This window comes from Suricata suricatta, chromosome 7, assembly GCF_006229205.1.
Source record: "Suricata suricatta isolate VVHF042 chromosome 7, meerkat_22Aug2017_6uvM2_HiC, whole genome shotgun sequence".
Lineage (NCBI taxonomy): Eukaryota > Metazoa > Chordata > Mammalia > Carnivora > Herpestidae > Suricata > Suricata suricatta.
The window spans coordinates 129,291,230-129,318,328 of NC_043706.1; the positions used below are offsets into that span (position 1 = coordinate 129,291,230).

The 27,099-nt window shown below is 37.3% G+C and overlaps 1 protein-coding gene across 2 annotated transcripts in view; it reads left to right on the forward strand.

Annotated features, from left to right (window-relative positions):
- The window catches only part of PCMT1 (protein-L-isoaspartate (D-aspartate) O-methyltransferase), a 45,385-nt gene that overhangs the window by 9,515 nt on the left and 8,771 nt on the right, over positions 1 to 27,099 (forward strand). For both annotated transcript variants that reach the window (XM_029943921.1, XM_029943922.1), the window contains exons 2-6: positions 7,146 to 7,250; positions 8,472 to 8,503; positions 19,275 to 19,379; positions 21,568 to 21,688; positions 23,486 to 23,571. In XM_029943921.1, coding sequence (XP_029799781.1) covers positions 7,146 to 7,250; positions 8,472 to 8,503; positions 19,275 to 19,379; positions 21,568 to 21,688; positions 23,486 to 23,571 — 449 coding nt within the window. The remainder of the gene's footprint in view (positions 1 to 7,145; positions 7,251 to 8,471; positions 8,504 to 19,274; positions 19,380 to 21,567; positions 21,689 to 23,485; positions 23,572 to 27,099) is intronic.

A 27,099-nucleotide genomic window follows, 5' to 3' on the forward strand; every position in this document is an offset into this window, starting at 1 on the left:
CCTTCTAATTTCTGTATAAGTCTAATTACATGAAACAGAAGTTGGTGTTTTGATTTTTTACTTTGCTTTTCTGTTTGGAGTGTCATTGTAACTACTGTATTGTAAATGATGGAAAATAATTGCATATGGTAAAAAAATATGAAACTTATAAAGTAAAAAAAAATTAAATTAAATTAAAAAAAAACCCCACTTAGGGGGGCACCTGGATTGCTCTGTTGGTTAAGCATCCAACTCTCAGTTTTGGCTCAGGTTATGATCTCAAGGTTCATGGGTTTGGGTCCCATGTCAGGGTCTGTGCTGATATTGCAGAGCCTGCTTGGGACTCTCTCTCCCTCTCTCTGTCCTTCCCCTGCTCACACTGTCTCTGTCTCTCTCAAAATAAATAAACTTAAAAAAAATTTAGAGGGGCATCTGGGTGGCTCAGTTGGTTAAGTGTCTGACTCTTCATTTTGGCTCAGGTCATTGTCTTACAGTTTGTGAGATCAAGCCCTGCGTTGGGCTCTGCACTGAAAGAACAGAGCCTGCTTGGGATTCTCGCTCTGCCTCTGTCTCCCTTTTAGAAATAAATAAGTAAACATTTTAACAACAACGAAAACCATTTAGAGTTTTTAGTGAATTCCATATGTCTACACAGAGTAAGAAAGTAGCCAAAGAAACTCATGTGAGTTTGATAGAAGTGTATTACCTAGCTTAAGGTAGGCAGTCTCTTCACTTTGGCTTTTAGAATGTGCCTGGAACAATATGTTTGATTTTAGATGTCACACTTTTGAGTTTCCATAGAGAGAAGAATGAATAAGTGAATATGATGATGGTTTTAAAACCTGATGAATATTGGAAATATTAAATGAAGCTGCCAAACCTGAGAAAGATAAGGCTTGAAGTGGTCATATGTCTTCAGATGAATGGAAAAAGTTGGCTGGATAGAAAATTCAGTATTTCTTTTGTGGCTTGAGAGAGCAGCACTAAGGGTTCATGTAAGTTATAAAGAGGGAGCTTTCTTAATACAGGGAAGTATGATAAAGTGATTTGAATATGGAAATCTTCAAGTAGTGATCATGATACCAATTTATGAAGAAGTTAGACTTGAGGGATCCTAAAACCCCATGTGACCTTGAGAGTCTATCTGTGAATCATCTCTCTGGAGTTTGAATTGAGTTCAAGGCAAAAGAACCACTCAAGAATTATTTTGGGAGGTTCCTTGGTGGCTCAGTCGGTTAAGTGTCTGACTTTTGATTTCAGCTCAGGTCATCATCTCATGGTCGTGGGATCAAGCCCCACATCAGGCTCTGCACTGAGCATGAAGCCTGCTTAGGATTCTCTTTCTCCCTCTCTCTCTCTGCCTCCTCTCTCTCTCAGAATAAATAAATGACATTTTAAAAAAAGAATTATTTTGGGAAATGAATTAGAAGTCATTAAGCTATTTGAATATGTTAGTAGCAGTATAGTGAAGTGGTTAATAGGAATCTAACATCTCAATTTGAATGGCCCTACATTTTATTTGCTCTGAGGTCTTGGACAACTTAGTCTCTAAATTCAACTTTATCATCTGTAAAATGGAGTAATAATAGTGTTTACTTTTTTTTTAATGTTTATTTTTCTGTGAGAGTGAGAGAGACAGAGCAGGAGCAGAGGAGGGGCAGAGAGAGAAGAAAACACAGAATCCGAAGCAGGCTCCAGGATCTGAGCCATCAGCACAGGACCTGATGCAGGACTCGAACTCACTAGCTGTAAGACCATGACCTGAACCCGTCAGATGCTCAACTGACTGAGCCACCCAGGACCCCAGTAGTGTTTACTTTATAGGATTATTAGAGATGGCATAAGACTATTTTGTTTTTCTATTTAGTGTGCTTTGTTTGTTAATTTTTAAGTATATTCTTTTGTTATTTGGAAGGTTTGTGTTTATACCTTTTGCAGTGTCTTTAAACCACCTTTTCTATTTATTATCTGGTCAGTCAGTATTAAATGGTGTCCTTTGATTCCCCCTATTACCTACACAACAGTCAATGATCTAATTCTACTTCATCCGTTTTTTCTCCTCTCATTGTTTTCAGTTGTGTTTTTGTACTTTGTCAGAACATACAACATTTATATATTATTCCACCCATGTCTCCACTCCTGTATTTGTCTTTCCTTTACGGTTGGTTATGTGTCCTTTGATGATGTATCCCTGTTTCTCTCTTGGTTAGATGAAGCACATCCTCTAGAAGATATCTCAGAAGGGCTTGTCTGTATGGCATTCCCAGAATTCTTGCACATTTCAAAGCACTTTTTCTCTAACTTTGATATTTGAAGGACAGTTTGGCTGGGTATAAAATCTTTGGCTTACACTTTCAAAAAAAGTCATCTTTACTGAGGTATAAATTAACTAATTTTAAGATTACAATTTGAGGGACACCTGGCTTGCCTAAGTGGGTGGAGCATGCAACCCTTGATCTTGAGGTTGTGAGTTTGAGCCCCATATTGGGCATGAAGCCTACCTAAAACAAATAAAATCTTTTAAAATAAATTACAATTTGAAAAATTGGGCAAATGTAGTTGTGTGACCAACACCCTAATGGTATAAGACAGGGATTAGCAAACCGCAGCTCAGAAGCCCAGTCTGGTCTCGTGTCTATTTTTAGGAATACTTATATTACTTAACACAGTCATACCTTGTGTTTGGTATTGTTTGTGTTGTTCCCACACTACATTGACAGAGTTGAGTTGTTCCAGCAGAGACTATTTGGCCTGTAAAGGCCGAAATACTTACTATTTTTGACCTTTATGTAAATTTGCTAGTCTCTGATCTAGAACATTTCTTTTTTCCACAGAGTTTCTCATGTTCCTTGGCAATTAATTTCCTTTACCTCCAACTTCTAATAATCACAGATCAGCCTTCTGCCACTATGGTTTTGACTTTTGTAGAATTTGATATAAATTATCATATAGTATATAGTCTATAGGAGTCATATAGTATATAGTCTTCTTGTCTAGCTTCTTTCACTGAGAAAAATGCTTTTGAGATTTATATATGTTGTTGAATGCATCAATGGTTTGCTCTTCTTGTTGTTCTGTGGGTTTAAAAAAAAAATTTTTTTTTTAACGTTATGTAAACTCTACCCACCTTGTGAGGCTTGAACTCATGACCCTAAGATCAAGTCAGATGTGCTATGAACTGAGCCAGCCAGGTGCCCCAGTAATTTGCTTTTTTTAATTGTTGATTTGCACTTTCTTTTCTTGAATTTCTTGAAAATGTTGCTCCATTATTTTTTGCTTTGAATTTTGCTCTTAGGAAATCTGATGGTTGCCTAATTTTTTTAAACCTGATTACATAACTTGTTTTTTTTTTCTTGAGGCTCTCATGGTTTTTTTTCCTTGCCTTAAAAGTCTGATAGTTTTATTAGTATATGTCATGAAGTTGGGCTCATAATATTTTTACTTTCTGCTAAGCTTTTTTTGAATATAATTTTAAAATTATTGTTTCTGTTTAATCAGCTAAAATGTTTTTATTTGTATTTTGTTTTCTTTTTATAGTATCTTTGAATGGAGTTGGGCTTTTTCATTTTCCTGTTTTTAAACATTTTGTGGATATAATTCAAGAGCACCTTTTTTCAGTATTGTGACTTGCAGTTTCTTTAATGGATGATGACGTGTTGGGAGTAGTGTTGGGAAAAGGGAAGGAGTCAGCATGTCTTGTTGCTCTTTTGTTTCTGTAAGATCCTTAATTTTCTTTTCCCTTTTGTTGCACCAAGAGGCACCATCCTTTCCCTTTTTATTTGATTCTCCCCCAGAAGCATAGCTTCTCATGGTTGCCACCTCTAGTTCTATTTAATTTTTAAATAGAACCATACAGTATCTGGTCTTTTGTTATTGGTTTCTTTCACTTAGCACAGTGTTTTCAATTTATATATGTGGTAACATGAGTCAGTATTTTTATGGCTTAATATTTTATTGTATAGGTATACCACATTTTGTTTATCCATTCATCAGTTGGTGGACATTTGGGTTATTTCCACTTTTGGCTATTATGAATAATGCTCTTATGAACATTCATGTACAAGTTTTCATGTAAGCATATATTTTCATTTCTCTTGTGTATACCTATAGGAATAGAATTGCTGAGTCCTGTGGTAACTCTTACCTTTAACCATTTGGGGAACTGCCATTTTCTGAGGTGGCAGCATCATTTTACATTTCCACTTGCAGTGCATAAGGATTCTGATTTCTTCCCATCCCTGCCAATATTTGTTATCATCTGACTTTTTGATTATTGCCATTATAGGGGCTAGGGCAATGAAGTGGTGTCTCATTGTGGTTTTAATTTAAATCCCTGATCAGCATCTTTTCATGTACTTATTTCATGTACTTATCTTTTCATGTATGCCTTTGGAGAAGTGTCTATTCAGATTCTTTGTACATTTTGTCACTTTACATTGAATTGTAAGTGTTCATTATATATGCTAAATACAAGTTCCTTCCCAGTACATGATTTGCAAATATTTTCTCCCATTCTATAAATCATTTTTCACTTTCTTGATAGCATCCTTTAAGGCACAAAAACTTTTAATTTTGATGAAATCCAATTTATTTTTTTTCTCTTGTTTGTGCTTTTGGTATTATATCTGTGAATTCATTGTCACATTGGAGGTCATGAAGATGTACCTCAATATTATCTTCTATGAGTTTTATGGTATTAGCTATTATATATTTAGGTATTTGATCCATTTTGAGTTAATTTTTACATATGACATGAGGTAGAGTTTGAGTTTCATTCTTTTACATGTGGCTCTCCAGTTGTCCCAGCACTATTTGTTGAAAATGAATGTTCTTTCATCATTGAATGGTCTTGGCCTTTTTGTCAACTCACCAACTTTTAATTTCCTTTTTTATAGGCAGTGCTGTGAACATCCAAGTCCCAGACCTATGTTCAGTATTTTAGTACTCAATGTTGTTATTCCTTTTGAGGGGAATGATTCTGTGTGTGCTTCAACTATATCCCCTGCTTCTCTTTCTTTTTTTTTTTTCTGGAGTCTTTTAACCTCACACCATCCCACCCTGGTTTTCTGTACCCACAGGCTTGCAGCAATGGCAGGAACTTTGTTAGAATTTATTCTTTATTTTATAGGTAATTTGAGGTCTAAACATTCGCTGCCTTCTAATAATATAAAGGCCTGGGTCATGTGTGGTTTTGTATATGCCCCTTCACGATCTTAGGTTGAGGATTTTTTTGAGTGACTATGTGAAGAAATTCAGATTCTGGTAGCTGCCATTACCCTCTAGAACCTGGATACTCCACAGTTAGTGAATAAATTAAATAGGTTTACATAAATATTTGAAACTTCTCATGATGCTTTTACTGAAATCTTATTTTTTAAATTTATATAAGTAATCTCCATACCCAGTGTGGGGCTTGAACTCACAACCCTGAGATAAAGAGTCATATGTTTCGGGGCGCCTGGGTGGCTCAGTCGGTTAAGCCTCCAACTTCGGCTCAGGTCAGATCTCCCGTTCGTGGGTTCGAGCCCCGCGTCAGGCTCTGTGCTGACAGCTAGCTCAGAGCCTGGAGCCTGCTTCCGGTTCTGTGTCTCCTTCTCTCTCTGCCCCTCCCCCTCTCATGCTCTGTCTATCTCTGTATCAAAAATAAATAGAAACATTAAAAAAAAATAAAAAGAGTCATATGTTTCTCCTTTTTTTTTCTTAAAGTTTATTTGTTTATTTTGAAAGAAAGAGGGTGTGCACATGCACGTGAGCAGTGGAGGGGCAGAGAGAGGGAGAGAGAGAGAATCCCAATCAGGGGTTGCTTTATCAGTGTGGAGCCTCATGTGGGGCTTGATCTCACAGTGTGTGAGATCATGATCTGGGCTAAAATCAAGAGTCAGACACTCAGCTGACTGAGCCACCCAGGTATCCCAAGTCACATCCTCTTTCAACTGAGCCAGCCAGGCACCCCACTAGAGTCTCATTTTTATAAATAAAAATTTTTAATGTTTATTTATTTTTGAGAGAGAGATGGAGCATGAGCGGGGGACAGGCAGAGAAAGGGGGGGAGACACAAAATCCAAAGCAGATTCCAGGCTCTGAGCTATTAGCACAGCCCAGCGTGGGGCTCAAACTCACAAACCCTGAGGTCATGACCGTGACCTGAGCTGAAGTTGGAAGCTTAACCAACTGAGCCACCCAGGTGCCCCTAAAGTCTCATTTTAAAATAGTTATTCATAACATAGCCAAATTCAGCAAAGCATGTTTTGGGTAAAAAAATTTATTTCTTGAATGTTAAAGTCAAGTTCATACATTTAATGTTACAGATTTTAGATCTGTGAAGACAGGAATTGCGCTATCTTGTTTATTTGTATAATCCTAAGCATATACCATTGTGTCTGGTATGTATTAGACAGTCAGTAAACTTATTGAGTGAGTTAATAAGGGCTTAACTGAATAACAACACGGTACCACGAAGGCTATTCAGACTTAACAGATTATATTTAATCTCAAAGAGTTAACAATTGGGGTGCCCAAATGTAATCATTATTGACCTTGCTTTCCTTCTTGAAAAATTCCGTTTCCCTTGGGCTTTGTAACAGTTTATCTACTTGATTTTCATCCACTCCTTTGACTGCTCTTTGTCATAATCTTTGAAGGTTCTGCTTCCTTAGCACATCTCTTCAGTGTTAGCTTTTGTTTTTCTTCTCTATGTATTCTTCCCTGGCTACTCATTTCACATCCATTGCTTCAGTTACCATTCGTATAATTAGAAATCTTTATCACTGCCCTAGATCTCTTTCCTGAGCTCCAGATCCACGTGTTCAGTGGACTGCTGCATAACGCCCCCTGTATACTCTTCAGCCCCTAGCTGAATAAGTGAGTTATCCTTTTCTCCCTAACTCTGCTGCTTCTCCAGGATTTCTCAGATCGGTGTATGACATCCGCATCTCAACCATTACTCCCGTTCTTCCTCCAAAACTAGTTAGTTAGGTTACCTATTAAATATAACTCAAATCCTGACTGTCATCACTGAGGACCAGGTTGTGTTTACCTAGGCCATTGCAACAACTGCCAATCTTCCTCTCGTCCAGTCCAGTCTCTACAGTGCAACCAGAGTAATGATTCTAAAATATATCTAATCATCTCATCTCCCAGCCTAATGTTTGCCTCATTCGTTTCAGAAAATGGAATCATCAAAACAGATAAAGTATTTGAAGTAATGCTGGCCACAGACCGCTCCCACTATGCAAAATGTAACCCTTACATGGATTCTCCACAATCAATAGGTAAGCTTCTGGATTTCTGAAAATGTCGCATTTTTACTCATTAACTGTATAATTTTGTTAAGTAAAAATCAATTGGGACACTGATATTATTACCTTGCTAATTTGAATTTTATGTCTCAGTAAGTTTCATAATCCCTAACATAGCCATTTCAATAAAATGATGTTATGTATATGAAGTATCTTTTCTGTTTTCTCAAGCTGTACGTAATATATATACAGAATATTTTAAACATTCTTCTTAAAACATACTTTTAATGAAAATTTAAGCTGAGTGCTCTTTAGGGCCTTGATGTTGACTGAGGTGGTTTTTCACATTAGTATCCATTTTTTCAATCAATATTAAAGGAAGTAACTATAATAAAGTGGTTATTGATTTCTCTGCTTCACTTGCCTTGAATCTTTTGGTTTGTGCTTGATTTCAGAAAGTTCTTTATTTAACTCCTTCTCCTGAAGCAATTTTTACTGAACTGCTGAGCCTTGGCAGTGGGCGCCTTTGAGGCTTAGAAGTGCCTCAGGATTCTGTTGGCCAGCCGCCACATTCTCTCCTTTTGAAGCACTATAACAGTCAGCAGAGAAGATCCTGGGGAGCTTCTGAACCCCGAAGGCACCTGCTACCACCGCTCAGTGAAAATTGCTTCAGATGCAGAAGCAGGTAAATAAATTTTGAGAAAGCAGCACTGGGTGGAAAAACTTGAAAGCTAAATACCACGAAAAGGTTGTGAGTTACCATCCGGTGATAGTATAAAGAGTAAGTAGAAGTAGTTACTAGCATCTCAAGCTACTTTAATTGCCAGTTAGTTACTCAATAAGTTGCTGGAAATGTGAAGCAACTCATTGTGCAAAGGTTTTGCATACCTATTGTATATGGAAGTTTGTTTTCTTTTTATAAATCTGGAGAAGAAAACAAGCCATAAGCTTACCAATTCAACTTCTTGACTTTCTTACTTTCTTAGCTAACTATATGGGAGAAGAAATTTTTAGAAATAGTGGGAGTGTTGTACAAGAAGAGTACACTAGCCTTTGTCATGATTGTATTTTCTCATTTTAATTGCTACTTGACAGTACTCTAAAATGAAAAATTAAAGTTTTATTTTCTTAAGATCATAAAAACAAAAACTATTTTTTGACAAAGAATTTGTGGATGTGAGGAAAGGAGTTACATGGAGTATCTGGTATGTTTTAGCAGCTGAATGTGTCAGTAGTTCTCCTCTTCTTTTGCAGGTTTCCAAGCAACAATCAGTGCTCCACACATGGTAAGTTAACTCTGGTCATGTGGGTACACATGGATCACATCTTTCCTCTAAGATCTTTTTTTTTTTCAGTAAAAAAGGTTTAAAGAAAGTTAAACTTAATTACATCAGTCTTACCATCTGTGAGTTATGTCGATTGGTAATGAGCCTCTTCTTAATCCATGATCTATAAAAGGAAGCCCTCTTGGTAGAAACAATCATTAAAATTTTTGTTGGTTGTCCTTGGTGTCTAATCATGCAAAAATTGGATATAAAAGGTTATTTAGTGATGAGTGAATTAAAGGAAAAAGCATTTTAAATGATCTAATGGACATGTTGTCGAAATCTCAAGTTGAATTATTATTTCTTTTAGTTAATATTTTATTTGGGAAATTCATTAGGGACTGGTCAAGTATAGCAGTGATGAAACTTTATAGCTTTGAGAAAGACCTATTTTAAGTTATCTAACATTGTCAATCTGTTGGGAATTTTGTTGGGTTTTAAATGTCAGTTATTTGAATGGGGACTCTGTTGATTTTTGGAGAGAAAAACAATAGCTTTTCTGATTCTCTGAAAGTATTTGGGGCTGGAAAAGCTCTTATTTAAATGTAAAGGCTTCTTTATATCAAAATAAATTCACATATATAATGAATTATTAATTATACTAGAAGAACATATAGGGAAATTATTATTCATAAGCGTTAAATAGAAATGACTTTTTTTAAAACTTTTTTTTAATGTTTTATTTATTTTGATACAAAGAGAGACAGAGCATGAGAGGGGGAGGGGCAGAGAGAGAGAAGGAAACACAGAACCGGAAGCAGGCTCCAGGCTCTGAGCTAGCTGTCAGCACAGAGCCTGATGCGGGGCTTGAACCTACAAACGTGAGATCTGACCTGAGCCGAAGTCAGAGGCTTAACCGACTGAGCCATCCAGGCGCCCTAGAAATGACTTTTTAAAACATGACAAGAGGCACCCAGGTGGCTTAGTTAAGTGTCCGACTTTGGCTCAGGTCATGATCCCATGGTTCATGGGTTCGAGCTCTATGTCAGGCTCTGTGTTGACAGCTCAGAGCCTGGAGCCTGCTTCAGATTCTGTCTCCCTCTCTCTCTGCTCCTTCCCCACTCATGCTCTATCTCTGTCTCTCTTTCAAAAATAAATTAACATTAAAAATAAAAATAAAATATGACAAAAGACAAAGAAACCATTAAAAAACCTGATATATTTTGCAACATAAAAATTTGGGATTTCTGGGATACCTGGGTGGTTCAGTCAGCTAAGCATCCAACTTTGGCTCAGGTTGTGATCTCAAGTCTGTGAGTTTGAGCCTCATGTTGGTCTCTGTGCTGACAGCTTAGAACCTGGAGCCTACTTCAGATTCTGTCTCCCTCTCTCTCTTCCCCTCCCCCACTCATACTCTGTCTCTCTTTCTCCAAAATAAATAAACATTAATAAAAATTTTTTAATTTGGCATTTCTGCAGAGAAAAATGCTATAAGAAAAACTAAAAGAAAAACTGAGGGAAATATTCGCTAGGTAAAGTACAAAAATGATAGTTCATAGAAGAAGAAATACAGATGATATTAGCATTTAAACAAATGAAAAGATGTCATTTTTATTTATATTTATATACTTAGTAAATCGCACATTAGTATTGTAGTAAAGTACCATTTTTCACGAACAGACTGCCAGAGATCAAAAAGCTTAGTACTTTGGACTGGAAAGGGGAAACTGACAGTATACTTTTAGGTTGAGAGAGTACATTTGGTAGTGTTGGAAAGCAATTTGGCAAATCTATGAAATGTGAAATAAATATACCTTACACTCTTCAGTTTTATTTCAAGATATTTATCCTTGAATAATATATTTTTATAGGTACAAAATGACTAACAATGTTCATTCTACATTATTTATAATAGCAAAAACAAAACACAAAAAACAGTGATCACAAATAGTCCCATTAATAGTCAGGGGTTAATAAGTATAGTACTTCCAGACAGTGAAATACTGTGAAGCTGTTAAATGAGGGGTCTCTGTAGGGACCAGGGGCAAGATGTTCAGGAAACATTAAGTATAATAGGAGAGTACAGAAGAGGGTAGAGTATTCGCTAACAGACAAAAAATAAACCTGCACGTATACATGTACACGTATGTCTTCCTGTGGGCATGAAAACGAAGAATGATTTCCTCTAAGGTCAGAATCAGATGAAGCGAGGCTGCTCTTCCACTCTGCACTCTCTGCATGTTATCAATTTCTTTCTGTTTTCTTCTTCCCTTTTTTTAAAGTTTATTTATTTACTTAAGTCTCTACACCCAGAGCTCAAACTCCAACCCCAAGATCAAGAGTCACTTCTCTGACAGCCAGCCAGGCTCTGCCTTCTTTGTTTTTTTATTTTCTAAAACATGGAACAGGAATGGGTTTTTTTGTGCATTAACTATTCAAAGAAATGAATGATTTAAAACAAGGGTAGCCTTAAGATTCCGGCAAGCAGTTTGAAGTATGACTTATAGCAAAAGATTTATGTAGAAGTGTTCATTTAATTCTCAAAGTTAGTTTTGGAGAATTGGTATCTCACATGTTTAGGAAATTGACTGGAGGGGACTATCTTCAGATATTAAAGGAAATACTGCATGGATTTATCTTTTCCCCTGAAGCTTGGTGCTAAGTATCCAGTTCACTGCCAAAGAAAACATGGCAGCAACTCCATGGCAGAGGATGCACTTTTTGACCAAAAATAAATAAATAAATAACCTTAGTAAGCTACAAGTCACACACTGTAAAATTCACCCCTTTAAAGTCTATAATTCTATGGTTTTTAGTCTATTGAGAGTTGTACAAACATCACCACTATTCTAATTTCAGAACATTTCCTCAGTTCAAAACATAATGCTGTACCCATTTGCAGCCAGTTCCCATCCCTCCTCATCTGCCAAGGTCCCGGCAACTACTGATGTGCTTTTTATCTCTGTCTCTTCTGGCCATTTAGCATAAATGGAATAATACAGTATATAGCATTTTACAATTGGCTTTTTATCTTTGGAGTATTTTCAAGATTTGTATTGTAGCATGTATCATTACTTCATTTCTTTTTATTGCTGAACAATACTCCATTGTATGAGTATACCACACTTTGCTTTTTTGTCAGTTGGTGGACATTTGGGTTGTTCCTGCTTTCTAGCTACTGTGATTAATGCTACTATGAACATTAAGGTACAAGCTTTTGTGTGTGTATGTTTTTTCAGTTCTTAGGAATGGAATTGGTAGATCATATGGTGATTCTTCAACATTTGGAGGAATGGCCAACTGTTTTCCAAATGGCCTCACTGTTTTACATTGCTACCAGCAGCGTACAAATGGGGGTTTCAGTTTCTCCACTCTCTTGTCAACACTTGTTATGGTGTGCTTTCTTTATTTTATCCATCCTCGTAGCTGTGAAGTGGTGTATTATTGTGGTTTTGACTTCATTGCCCTAATGACAATGATGTTGAACATCTTTTCATGTGCTAATGAACCATTTATAGATCTTTGGACAAATGTCTATTCATATCCTTTTTCTATTTCTTAGTTGAGTTGTCTTTTAAGAAAGTATGCATTTAAAACAATATTGTGGTATAAGGCATGTAATATAAAACTTACCATCTTAACCATTTTTTTTAATGTTTATTTTTGAGAAAGAGAGCACATGCACACATGACCAGTAGAGGGGCAGAACAAGAGAGGAAGAGAGAGAATCCCAAGCAGCCTCCACACTTAGCACAGGGGCTGATGTGTAGGGCTTGACCTCGTGACTGTGAGATCATGATCTGAGCCAAAATCAAGAGTGAGATGCTCAACTGACTGAGCTATTCAAGCACCCCTTAACCATTTTATAAGCATATAGTTCAGTAGTGTTAAGTATTTTGATAGTGTTGTGTAACCAGTCTCCAGAACTCTTTTTATCTTGCAAAACTAAAACTCTATACCCATTCAACAATAATTTCCCATTTCCTGGTCTCCCTAGCCCCAGGCGATCTGTTATTATAGATAATAATTCTTTTCTCTATCTCTAAGAATTTGACAATTGTATACCTCATAAGTGGAATCACACAATATTTTTTTTATGACTGGTTTATTTCACTTTGCATAATGTCCTCAAGGTTCACCCATGTCATAGCTCATATGAGAATTTTCTTATAAAAAGGATGCATTTTTAATCACTTAACATTTTCTTACTTGTGTCTCTTAATCAGGAAAATGTGTGTATTTATGTGTATGTATATAGTCATACAATAGATCTATATGTACATACGTGTGTGCAAGCAGTTATAATGCAGTGTTCTTTGATGCTTGCAAAACCAGGATGTGAGTAGAATAAAATAATATTAATTGTACATATGAACCAACATTGTAATGTGAACAAACATTTGTGATCTTATTTATTGCATCAATCTTAGATTTATTAATGGAGAAATGAGAAGCCAAGAGAAATGACATCTCTATTTAATGAACTTTAAAATCACAGACTTGGAAGTAACTATGGAATATTTTCCAAAGGCTTAGTTGAAAATGTTATATACGTATTAGGCAAGAGATTAAAAGCAACCTGTTAAAATGGCATCCCAGTGAGCACACTTGGCATGTGGATATTGAATCCACAGTATCATTTCTCACTAAATGAGACTAGAGCTCCTTGGAGAAGTGCCGGAACATTGGGAAGTAAGGAAGTACTCAAAGGTTGTTGGATGATGTTGGAAGGACATAGGAGCAGGTTTGAAGAGACTCCCAGAAGCCAGTTGGAGATAACTTTTGAGAATTGGAAAATGACACATAACGAAGATAATGTATTACAACATAGTGAATCTGAAACAAAAATCCATGAATTCATAGAGATTAAAAAAAAAGCAAGACAGAAAATGAAAAACAGAAGAATGCCAATTAATTACATATGAAGAGAATAATAGAATTTTTTTTAAAAATCACTATTTTGGGGACACCTAGGTGGTTTAGTCGGTTAAGTGTCCGACTCTTGATTTCAGCTTAGGTCATGATCTCACGGTTTGTGAGTTTGAGCCACACATTGGGCTCTGCGCTGTGTGGAGCCTGCTTGGGATTCTCTCTCTGCCTCTCCCCTGCTTGTGTGAACTCTCACTCTCTCTCTGAAAATAAATAAACATTAAAAAAATAAATATGTTTTAAAAATAAGTAAAATAAATTTAAAAATCACTATTTTTGTAACAATCAATATAATGATTAAACTGGGCAGAGACCATCAATTAATCTAAAACAATTTAGAGGGAGTGCCTGGGTGACTCAGGCTTTTTTTTTTTAAGCTTATTTATTTATTTTGTGAGAGAGACAGACAGAGACAGAGCAGGAGCGGGGCAAGGAGAAAAGGAGAAAGAATCCCAAGCAGGCTCCATGCTCTCAGTGCAGAGCCCAACATGAGGCTCAAACTCATGACCTGTGAGATCAGGATCTGAGCCGAAATCAAGGGTAGGACCCTTAAATGACTGAGCCCCCAGGCGCCCCACTAGTCTGTGTTCTGAAGAACAGAAAAGTAGTAGGTGGAGGAGAATTGAAGGGAGAATTATTTTACATTGACAAATACAATGCATAATCCTTGAATAGATTAGGGTGAAAACAACTATAAAGGATATTTTGGGGACAGTTGAGGAAATTTGAATACAGTGCATATATTGGATGATAGTAAATTGATGATTTTCACGTGTGGTAATGATGATACAGTTGCAAAGGGAGATGTCCTAGTTTTTTATTGGCATATGCATACTGAAGTATTTTGCTGTGAAGTATCAGAATGTCTACAGCCTGTTTTCAGATGGTTTGGAAAAACAGTATGGCACAATACATAAACAGTTGGTGACTGTATGTGAGGAAAAAAGGGTATTCATTGTGCTCGTCGGTTTGAAATTTTCCACAATTATAAAAAACCTTTAAAATTTTTTTAATGTTTATTTTTTTAATGTTTATTTATTTGTAAGAGAGAGCGAGACAGAGCATGAGCCAGGGAGGGGCAGAGAGAGAGAAAGACACAGAATCTGAAACAGGCTTCATGTTCTGAGCTGTCAGCACAGAGCCTCATGCAGGGCTCGAACTCCCAAACTGTGAGATCATGACCTGAGCCAAAGTTGGATGCTCAACTGACAGCCACCCAGGCACTCCTGTGTTTTATTTATTTTAAAAAAAGAGACAGAGTGTGAGTTGGGGAGGAGCAGAGAGAGAGGGAGACACAGAATCAGAAGCAGTTTCCGGACTCTGAGCTGTGAGCACAGAGCCTGACAGGGCTCAAACTCATGAACCGTGAGATCATGACCTGAGCCAAAGTCGGACACTTAAATTAAAAAATCTAAATAACTTAATTTGGATTTAGAGATAAACATGGGTTATCCAGAAAAATATTAACCAAGGTGTTAAAAACATTAAAAATGCCAATAAGTGTGATTGAAGGCCTTGACAATAACTCAACATGCCCCCCTTCTACAAAGCAAATCTTGTATAGACATACTGCTGAAAAAATATTCCTGGGTCTCTATTGGAGTTAAGATGGCGCGGTGCTGCGTATAAATCAGGAATTGGCACCTTAAGAAGTCCCTTCTTGTCCTTTGATTTCTGGATCAGGAAAGCCAAGTACTAGGGGAGTTATTTTGTTTCTTTGGTTACTTCCAAGTTCCTATAGTGTGACACTTATTAATAGAAATTATTAAACCTCATAACTGATTGTTGTAAGACTCTGATGAAAGCTACTTCTGATGTTTAATCCAGAACTTTTTAATTGTACCAATGTCTTTCACTCTTTAGACAAGCAAGTATAAGAAAAATTGATTAAGTTAGTTTTCTATTACTCTTTTCCCAAAACACACCTCTCCCTCAGTGTACATTTGTGTGTTGCCCCTTTAAGGGGTTCTGTGGAATATTAATGATTTTCTGGAACACTGTTTGAAAACCATTGGATTGTGTGTGACTGTATCTGTTAAAGGCCTTTTCCCCATTTTATGTTAGGTGTGAAATAGTAGCCTTAGCTTAAAAAAACTTTAACTTTTTAATATGGAGAGTTTCCAACACCACATATACAAGTAGAGTACTATAATGAACGCTCGTGTAGCCATCATCACCTTTAATAATTACCCAAAATTTATTAATCTTGTTTTATTTTTATTTTGTCTTCCTCTTGCTGAACTATTTAAACACAAGTCTCAAAACATAATATTGTTCACCCCTAATGGTACTTAAATATAAATCTGATGACTTTAAAACACAACCACAATATTATTACCATACCTAACAATGTTCCTTGGTCTGTTATCTTAAAGCCAGTCCATGTTCAAACTTTACCAGGTGTTTCCAAAAACAGTTGATTTGCTTAAATCAGGATTTGAACAAGGTCCAGACGTTACATCTTTTTAGTCTTTTTTAGTCTTTGAAGTATCTTTTAATTTTAAAAGTCTCCTTTCTTTTTTTAAATACCACTTATTTATTGACAAAACTCATCCATTTGTTTTGTAGAATTTCCCATATTCTAAACTTGGTTAAGATTGTTTCCTACTGGTACTTAACTTATCCCCTCTACCCCAGACTTTTTTTTTTTTGGTGGTCTTTTCAAGAGCACTGCCTAACAGTTCTTTCCATTGCATAGCATCAGGAGGGACATGATGTCTGATCATTCATTTTTAGTAACTGGAGCAGTCTTTTTTTTTTTTTTAATATTTTTTATTTATTTTTGAGAGACAGAGGGAGACAGAGGAGGGTCAGAAAGAGAGGGAGACACAGAATCTGAAGCAGGCTCCAGGCTCTGAGCTGTCAGCACAGAGCCCGACGCGGGGCTCGAACCCACGAACCGCGAGATCATGACCTGAGCCAAAGCCGGACGCCTAACCGACTGAGCCACCCAGGCGCCCCTGGAGCAGTCTTTTAAAAAACTTTTTATTGAGTACACATACAGAGTAAAGTACACAAATCTTGTGTGTGGCTTGATGAGTGTTCACATATGTGCATGTGTAACCAGCACCCAGATGGAGGTCAGTATGTTTCCTATGTCCTAGCAGGCTCCCTCAGGCCAGGTCCTTAGCCTCTAACCTTGGGGTAAGCAGTGTTCTGGCTTTGGTTGTGTAAATTAGTTTTCTAAATAGGGAGTTTCCAATCTGTCCTCCATTTTGAACATTACCTGTTTCTGATGCTTAACATTTTTTTTTAACAACTTCAGACTTATAGAAAAGTTGTAAGAATAGTACAAGTAACTCCCACATACTTTTTATGCATATTCCCCAAATGTTAACCTTTTACTACATTTTCTTTATCATTTATTCTTTCTCTTTTTCTTTTTCATAGATATACATATATATTCTATATATGTATTTCCTTTTTAATGAACTCTTTGGGAATAATTTGCAGATAGAATGCTCTTTACCTTTAAAAATAAGACATTCTCAATAACCACGGTATCAAAATCAGGATATGAACATTAATACAACACTGTTAAACAGTTGACAGACCTTACTTAAATTTTACCAGTTGTTCTGGTTAGGTCCTTTACAGGAAAATACAATTACAGAGCTGGAGTTTCATTCAATTGTCATGTCTTTTTAGTCTTCTTTAATCTGGAACCATACCTCAGTCTTTTCTTTTATGGTCTTCAAGATTTTTGTGAATACAGGCCAGTTGTTTTCTAGAATGTTCCTCAATTTGGGTTTGTCTCCTGTTTCCTCATGATCAGGTCTGGTTTATGCATTTTTGCCTGGAATATCCCAGAAGGGATGTATTCTAACAGATGCCATATGATGTCAATGTGTCCCATTATTGGTGATGTTAGTTTTGATCATCTGAGTAAGGTAGTGTCAGCTAGAGTTCTCCACTGAGGAACTTTTATCTGAATTCCACTACAATTTTCATTTTTGTAATTAATAAGTGTTTTGGGTAAACACTTTGAGATTTTGTAAATAGCCTGTTATTCCTCAAATGTTTACTACTAGTTTCAGCATCCATTATTTTTGGTGAGTCAGTTATTACTGAAGTAGTTGCCAAATGGCAGTTTCCTGAGTTCATCATTTCATCAGTATGAGTTGATTGGGAATAGTTTCCCCTTACTCTCCTATTTATATCTGTATAAAGTATATATTTACTTATTATCACTATGGTTCATGAATATGTATTTTTATGAACCATGATCTAGTAATTGTTTAATACTGAACATAAGCAGGCATTTAAGGACAGCTTTTGAGATAACATTTATTAGGTTTTTTTTTAAGCATTTATTGGTTCTAACTTCATCTTTTAGAAAAGCACTGAAATGTAAGTTTATAAAAAGGATGGAGTAGGGAAGGCTTTATTTCTTTTCCAAAGCCTAGCCAATATGATTTCTTTTTTTCTTTCTTTCTTTTTTTTTACATTAATTTATTTTTGAGAGACAGAGAAAGATAGCGCATGAACAGGGGAGGGGCAGAGACAAAGAGACACAGAATCTGAAGCGGGCTCCGGTCTCTGAGCTAGTGGTCAGCACAGAGCCTGATGTGGTGCTTGAACCCACGAATTGTGAGATCATGACCTGAGTCGAAGTCAGAAGCTCAACTGACTGAGCCACCCAGGTGCCCCAATATGATTTCATTTGATTAATAATTTATATATACTGTAAACATATCCTTTGACCCCCTCAATTCTAAGAATTTATCCTATAGACACACTTTATAAGATTTCCATAAAGATGATTATACTATACTTTTAAAAAAGGGTATATATAATATAATCATTTTTATAATACATGGATGCTAAAACTGGTAGTAATCATTTGAGGAATAACAGGATACATATACCCTATGTATATGTTAGAGGGAGAGAGAGAGAGAATCTTTTTTATTTATTTATTTTTAATGTTTATTTATTTTTGAGAGAGAGAGAGTCTGAGTCTGAGTGCAAGCAGGGGAGGGGCAGAGAAAGAGGGAGACACAGAATCTGAAGCAGGCTCTAGGCTCTGAGCAGCACAGAGCCCGACATGGGGCTCGAACCCATACTCTGCAAGATGATGATCTGAGCTGAAATCAAGAGTTGGACGCTCAACAGACTGAGGGACCCAAGAGCCCCTATACCTATAACTTTTAGGATTGTTTTCTTTTGTTTTTTTTAATGTTTTATTTATTTTTAATACAGAGAGAGACAGAGCATGAGAGGGGGAGGGGCAGAGAGAGAAGGAGACACAGAACTGGAAGCGGGCTCCAGGCTCCGAGCTAGCTGTCAGCACAGAGCCTGACACGGGGCTCGAACCCACGAACGTGAGATCTGACCTGAGCCGAAGCCGGAGGCTTAACCGACTGAGCCACCCAGGCGCCCCAGGATTGTTTTCTTTCTTTTGTTATAGAAGATTGGAGATAAATATCCCTCATAAGGGATTTTTTGGGGGGAGGATTTTTGTTATTATAATACAGTCATATAAGAATATACTTTTGAGCCATAAAAAAGAATGAACAGGCTATTTAAGTATTGATAAGAAAGGTTCTTCAAGATATAATAAATGAAAAATATAGATACATGTTGGCTTGTATATACATAGAATGGATATGTTTGGGAGGAAGCACAAGAAATTGACAACATTCGATGCGTTAGGGAGTGAAACTGGACAGGGATGGAGAAGGTTGAGGACAAGGGTGGGGTAGAGACTTCACTACAAAAGTATATAGTATGTTGTGTTTTCATTATCTTGGTAGATGACAATATGAGAAAAATTGGCATGAAGTTGGCAACTCTATATACTGTGTATATACTTTATAGAGTATTGAAAAAAATGAATATTTGCTTTGGTTTTTTTTGGCAGCATGCATATGCACTAGAACTTCTATTTGATCAGTTGTATGAAGGAGCTAAAGCTCTTGATGTAGGATCTGGAAGTGGAATCCTTACTGCATGTTTTGCACGTATGGTAAGACCTTAATTTTCATTCTGGCTCTAGCAGAAGCATATTATAAATTTGGCTGTATATTTCTTTACTAGCAGCTTTTACGTTTTTTTTTTTTAATGTTTTTAATCCTATTAAAATAGCAGTTGGAATATGTATCACTTAGGATTTTCTTGTTGTTGCAAGTAACAGAAGATTCAGTCCCAACTGGCAGGGGTAAAAGGGAATTTACTTGATTTATATAATGAAAATGTCTAGAGTGTTTCTGGCTTTCTGTGCGGCTGGATTCAGAAGCTCAGATGTTACCGACAGTGGGTTTCTCTCTGGGTCTTGGTGCTTTCCTCCAAACGTTGGCTTCAGTCAGGCTCTTCACTTGTGATCACAAGGTGGGAACCAGTAGCTCCCAAACTGTTCTTCCAGATTCACAGCCAGCAGAAAACAGTACAGAGAGTCTGATTTCCAGACACTCCTGCAGGGTTGTTAGAAAGAGGGTAGAGTTCCTTTTACATGAAGAAAAGTGTTCTTAGAAAAATGTGGTGTTTATTATACTTCAAGTTTTATCACCAGAGGCATATCTAGTATGTGACTCTCCAGAGTGTAAGTCTGGAAGCCTATGTGGGCCCTCGAGCAAAAGTTTATCTGTGCTCAGATAATCAAATCAATCTGATTATGAAAAGTCTTGTCCCTAGAGGCCAGATAGGAAGGTTCTGGTCTAGTTAAGTTGGGATTTGTGGATGATGCATCTTGGAACACAGTCCCCTGAACCTGCTGTAAGTGTGTGATTGGCGGGCCAGACCACTAGCAGGTAAGCTCCAGGGAGGTGGGAATTTTATTTGACTTTTTTTTTTTTGACTGATGTGTCCATCCAGAACAGTGCGTGTTACATAATAAGGAGTCAGGTCGTTTGTTTTTTTTTCAGTGGTTTTACTTGTTTTATAGCAGCTAAGCCATCACTAATGGAATGTCAGAATTTTTTTTTTCAAAGCTTAGTTACAGTATTTAATTAGTGATGTTCTCGATATTTGACATATTTATGGTTTCAGAGAAAGATTTATGGTTTAAAAATCATTAGATTTCTGAGTAATCTTTCTTAAAAGTGTTAATGTTTTTCACACATCTACCATGTACTAATCAGTGTTCTAAGTGCTTTTAATTCTCACATCATTTGTGAGGTATGTGCCCTTTCCCTCCTCCTCTTATAGCTGGGGAACCTGATTCACAGAGTGACTTGCCCAGGTTCTAGAGTTGTAAGTAAGTGATGGAGCTTAGCTGTGAACCCAGTTAGTTTGACTTCAGAGTCTTTATTGTGTTATTTTATAATTTAGATTTAGAGCTTTTTCGTATTTTTATGTATTTTATATTTTCTGCATATTGTAGTAAAATCGGGTACAGAAATCCCTATAGAATTTTTTATGTAAATTTTACTATTTAAAGTGACACTTTTATTTTTACTTGTTTATTTATTTATTTACTTAGAGGAGGACAGAATGAGTGGGAAAGGGGCAGAGAGAGAGAGAGAGAGAGAGAGGATCCCAAGCAGGCCCCATGCTGTCAATGCAGAGCCTGATGGTGGGCTCAGACTCATGATCTCTGAGATTATGACCTGAGTCGAAACTAAGAGCTCGATGCTTAACCAATTGAGCAACGTAGGCGCCCCTATTTATTTATTTATTTAGAGACAGAGAGTGCACACAAGCAGGGGGGAGGCGTGGAGAGGGGAAATCTTAAGCAGGCTCCGTGCTGATGCGGGGCTCCGTCCACAACCCTGGGGTGATGGCCTGAGCTGAAATCATGAGTCAGATGCTTCACTGAGTGAGCCACCCAGGCGCCCCTAAAGCCCTACTTTTAGATGGAATTCAAATTAAAAATGATTGTACCACATACCATTTAACATTGGCAGTTAAATCTTGCTTCAGAATTTAGGGTTTGAAACTCAGAAATTGAAGAAAGAATTTTTTTTTAGTATTGCAAGTTTTTGTAATTTATTCTTGCTTAATTACTGAAATATATTTATCCACTTGAGAGTTATAGCTGAGAAAGTTTATTTGGTAACTATTTTATAGTATACTGAATAACCATATCATTGGAGGCTTGAACTGTTTGTCTTCATTTCACATTGAAGAATATGACTTTAGGTGAGGAAACACTTTACTGACACTTCAGGAAGACAAATTTAGGCCAGTGAGCTATTGAACTATTCCCTCATTTCCAGGTTGGATCTACTGGAAAAGTCATAGGAATTGACCACATTAAAGAGCTAGTAGACGACTCAATAAATAATGTCAGAAAGGACGATGCAATGCTTTTGTCTTCAGGGAGAGTGCAGCTGGTTGGTGAGTATCAGAAACCTGTAAAAATTTCCTCTCCAGAGAATTTTTATTTTCAGAAGCTTCCGTGCAAGCTAAATAGTACTCAAGCTAATTTTTGCCTTTTTTTTTTTTTTTAACGTGCACTTTAAAGTACTAAGTAAGGAAAACAGTTGCTGTAAATTGTTATGCTGGTTCTACTTTGACCACGGGTGGTGATGTGACTATCAGCTGTTTCAGACACTGCTCATGTTGTGAGTTCTTCCTCATTGCTTTTTAAGAATAGCAAAATAGCAAGTGTCCATTATGAAAAATTTAAGGTGCAGACATGTGAGACTCTTGAATACTGAAAAACGTGGGGAAGAGCACTGGGTGTTATATGGAAACCAACCTGATAATAAACTATAAAGAATAGTAGGGAAAAAAAATAAAGTGCAGAAATGTGTCAGATAAAAAAGAAACCCCCCTCCTTTTCCCTCTGAAGTTTCCTAGATATAAATATATGTGCAAATAAATATACATAAATGCACATTTAAAAAAAATTGACTCATACAATCTGTTCTATAGTTTGCGTTTTCCATTCAGCAGTATGCAGTGGACATACTTCCATATGAGCACACTTTGTACTGTTATAAGACACAATAGACCTCAAAACACGCTTAAAGCGTAAATGTGAAGCTTAGGAAATACCTGTTTAATTACCACACTGATCAAGGAAGGGAACGTGATTTTGGCTTGCATGTCCTCTGCTTGCTTTTCCCTCCTCAGAACTCTTTCCCTTCTCCTTAGTGTAACCAGCATCATTACTTGTATGCATATACTACCTAATTGCATTTTCATAGCCAATGTTCAATTTTATTTTGAACTTCAGATAAATGAAACCATACAGTTATATAGTCTATGATGAATGACTTCTTTCATTTGTAAGATTCATCCATCTTATCATATAGTTAATTTTTATTGCTGTATAATATTACACCGTAAATTTGTTTATTCTGCCATAGATGGATATTTGGGTTGTTTCCAACTTGGGGAATTAGAAAGCTGCCGTGAACAAATGTGTACATAGGACCAGATGCATATATGCACTCCCAGTCCAAGCATTGGTTTATGTAGAGTATTGCACGTTCATAGGGAACTGTAGATACTGCAGAACTTTTTTAAAGTGATTGAACCAGTTCACATTGTGCTCTGTGTCTTATCCATACTGGATACCATTAGATTTTTCTTTTCACCCACTTTGTGAGTATAGAGCAGTGTCTCTTTGTGGTTTTAATTTTGTATTTTTCTCTTAACCAGTGAGGTCAAATATGGTTTCATTTGTTTGACCATTTGGATTTCCTCCTTTGTGAAATGTCTTTTTCAGATACTGAGTTGTTCATATTTCTCTTTGATTTGTAGGACTTCTATAGATTAGCCCTTTGTCTATTTATACATACTGTAAATTTCTTCTCCCATTCCATGGCATGCCTTTTCATTCATATTGGTACTTTCTTGATAAATAGAAGTACTTAATTTTAATGTATCAGACTTCCCAGCTTCTTCTGCTTTCTGTGTCCTAAATCTTTAAGACTACTCTAAAATCGTGAAGATATACCCCTATGTTATTTCTCAGAAGCATTATCATTTTACCCTTTTAGACATTTGATCTTTCTGACATTGATTTCTATGTAAGAGGTAGAGAGGTTCAAGTATATATTTTCCCATATGAATATCCCAATATGCCAACATCATTTATTTAAAGTCTCTCTTGCTCTGCTTTAAACCTCCTATAATTCTTCACTATCTGAACAGATTTTTAAACCATAATTCCTTTTCTTTCAGTGGGAGACGGACGGATGGGATATGCCAAAGAAGCCCCTTATGATGCTATTCACGTAGGAGCTGCGGCCCCGGTTGTGCCCCAGGCAGTGAGTTGTGTTTTTCCCCCTGTGATTTTGTGCTTTAGTCAACTACAGCTATAAAATATTTATAGTGAAATGACTTCTAGATGATGTTCAAAGCATAGTTAGGCTTTTATGTCATGCATTTTAATTATACTTAGTATGCAGGGCTTTTTTCCGTATGCAAAGAGTTGTGTAAATGGTTTGAAGATTATCACAATTCGTAGCTGTCCTATTTGAAGCCGTGTTTGATCCATCTAAGAACTAGTATTCTAATAGAATTAGGAAAATCCATCTGGAGTTCATAATCGATAATCACTTGGTATTTCATTAAATACCAAAACATGCACGATTGTTGAGTGCATAGGTGAGGCCTGGAAGTGTTTGTCATCCACTTTGCCCTCACAAAGCTTATATTCTGGGTCTAAGTGTCATACATAGAACAGGGAAATTACCAGTGTGATAGCACGTCATTACCACATTGTATATATTGATGGGTAGAGAAGATCCGTACTGTAAGAGCTCAAGGCAGGGAGGGGACTTTGCATGGAGTCATCATTGAAACTATATGCAGGAGTGGAATTGGAACTGAATCTTGAAGAACAGTAGGGTTTGCATAGTTGCAATGAGAGGGAAGGATATTCCAGTATTGTATATTACATAATCAAAAAGGATTTAAGTACAAAATTGGTTTTAATTTAGTAAGACTGATAAACATGTCATCCCTTAATAATCCTTGGTTAAGCTCACTGAGATCTTAGGCTTCTATGGTATCTGAGTTTTCCACAGTTCTGGAAATTTGTTCTGGTCATTAACTGGGTGCTTACTGGTTGAATGACTTTGGGGAAATTACTTCTTTTCTCTGGCCCTGTTACCTGTTTAAAAAAAAAACTAAACCAGTGGTTTTAACACATTGTATTTTTTATTTTTTATCTTTTTTTTTTTATTCTGGAGAGAGGGAGAGTGTGAGTGGAGAAGAGGGGCAGAAGGGCAGAGGGAGAGAGAGAATCTTAAGAAGGCTCCATGTTCAGTGTGGAGCCAGATGTGGGACTTGATCCACCACTCTGGGATCATGACCTTAGCTGAAATCAAGAGTTGGACGCCCAACCAACTGAGCCACCCAGGCGCCCCTGAAGACATTTTAGTTTGAGGATTAATATGCTGTAGAGGGGATGCCTGGCTGATTCTGTCAGTAGAGCATGCAAATCTTGATCTCATGGGTTCAAGCGCCACGTGTGGCACAGAGTTTATTTAAAATTTAAAAATATATATGCTGTGGAAAGATGTACAAGTCATGAATGACTAGCTCAATGAATGATCACATATGGACACATGATCCATAGGTATTTATTTACTTATTTACTAATAATGCAGCCTAGTAAGAGCAATTAAAATGTGAAATAGAGCTGTGTTTAGATACAGGGCTTATCTTCCCCACTAAGACCCTGAGATAATCTCGAAGGGCATTTCTGGCTTTAGCTCAGTATCTATTGAAATGTTTGCAGTAGCACTTGGAGTGTTACAGGGGTGTTCATACACCTCATGAAAGAGAGACTTGCTGAAGGGAGGGGCTTTCCAGTTTCAGGGGAACAGAAAAGATGGGTATGCCTTCTCTTGTATATCACCTCGAAACAGCTGGGAAAACGAGAAACAGACCACAGGGTCCATATTTCATTATCGAGGAGCTTGCGCTCCTGAACCCGTGGCGTGTGCAGATAGCAGAATAACTGACTCAGGAGGGCGGGGAAAGTTGAACTAAAGAGGCTGCCGAGGGTATCATTGCTGAAGCAGTTTGCTTTGCAGAACTTTTTTTTTTAAGTTTTATCAATGTATTTTTGAGGGGAGAGAGCGCGAGCGAGCGCACGAGCACACATAATCAGGGGAGGGTCAGAGAGAGAGCCAGAATCCAAAGCAGGCTTCAGGCTCCGAGCGGTCAGTGTAGAGCCTGACACAGACTCAAGCTCAGGAATGGTGAGATTGTGACCTGAGCTGAAGTTGGACACTGAACTGACTGAGCCGCCCAGGCGCCCCTACTCTGCAGAACTTTGAAAGGGCTTAGAATTTGGAAGCATCGGGACCTTGGAAATCACAGATGAATCATGGGTCTGAAAAGAGGGGCCGCCACTTGAAATTCTGTATGAGGAACAATTAGTGCTAAGCCCTAAGTAAGAAAATTTCCAAGTCTGAAGGACATGATTCTATGGTTTCAAAACATCTATTGAGTGCCCAGTATGATAAATTTTTTTTTTTTAAAAAGGGAGGGGTGCCCGGGTGGCTCAGTTAGTTGAGCATCCAACTCTTGGTTTTGCCTCAGGTCATGATCTCATGGTTCGTGGGCTGAAACCCCGCATCGGACTCTGCTCTCACAGTGCAGAGCCTACTTGGGATTCTCTTTCTCCCTCTTTCTCTGCCCCTCCCCTGCTTGCTCGCTCTCTCTCTCTCTCTCTCAAAATAAATAAACTTTAGGGGCACCTGGGTGGCTCAGTCGGTTAAGCATATGACTTCGGCTCAGGTAATGATCTCACTCTTTGTGAGTTCAAGCTTGGCATCAGGCTCTGTGCCAACAGCTCAGAGCCTAGAGCTTGCTTCAGATTCTGTGTCTCTTTCTCTCTTGGCCCCTACCCTGTTCATGCTCTGTCTCTGTATCTCTCAAAAATAAACATTAAAAAACACTTAAAAAAGGGGGGGGGAACCATAATATCACCATGAAATTCCAGAATATCAGGGATAAAGAGACAATTCTAGAAGCTTCTGGAATAATAAAACATAATCTGTTAAGGATTGGTAATCAGAAAGGCATCAGACTGCAGAATAGCAGCATTAGAATCAATAAGTCAGAGGCACTTGTGTGGCTCAGTCCATTGAGTGTCTGACTCTTGATGTTGGTTCCAAGCCCACGTCAGGCTCTGTGCTAGCATGGAGCCTGCTTCAGATTCTCTCTCTTGCTGCCCCTACTCTACGCATGTACATTCCACGTGTGCTCTCTCTCTCCCTCAAAATAAATACAAAAACTTAAAAAAAAGAATCAAGTCAGAAGAACAAACCATCACAAATCTGAACTGAAAATGACTTCCAGCTTTGAATTCTGTACCCACACTTATTGTCAAATATGTAAATTAAAGATCATTTTAGACTTGAAGATCTTATAATATCTCTCTTTTAAAATATTCCATGTGCTGTTTCACAGAATACTGCTAGAGAAATCACTTTAATAATATAAAAAAACGAGGGAAGGGAGAGGCAGTAGGAAAAATCAAAAAGAGAAAGTCATGGGATCTCAGAAGGTAGAGCTTCTGGTTCAGGAGAGAGATGCTACTCTCCAAAGTCAAGTCTCTTCCTTCCCGTCTTTGATTACTAGTCATTTGAAGGCTACATTCAAACGGTGACATACGATTTAAATGTTTTCTGACCGAAAGGGCTTTCGCTGAGTAGTCTTGGTTTTCATCGACAAGGGCATCCTCTTCCTACTGCTTCAGGACTCTAGCCCTCCCTTGCTGTGTCATGGTGCCAGTAACCCTGAATTCAGGCATAAAACCGAGGCCCCCTTGTTTTTGG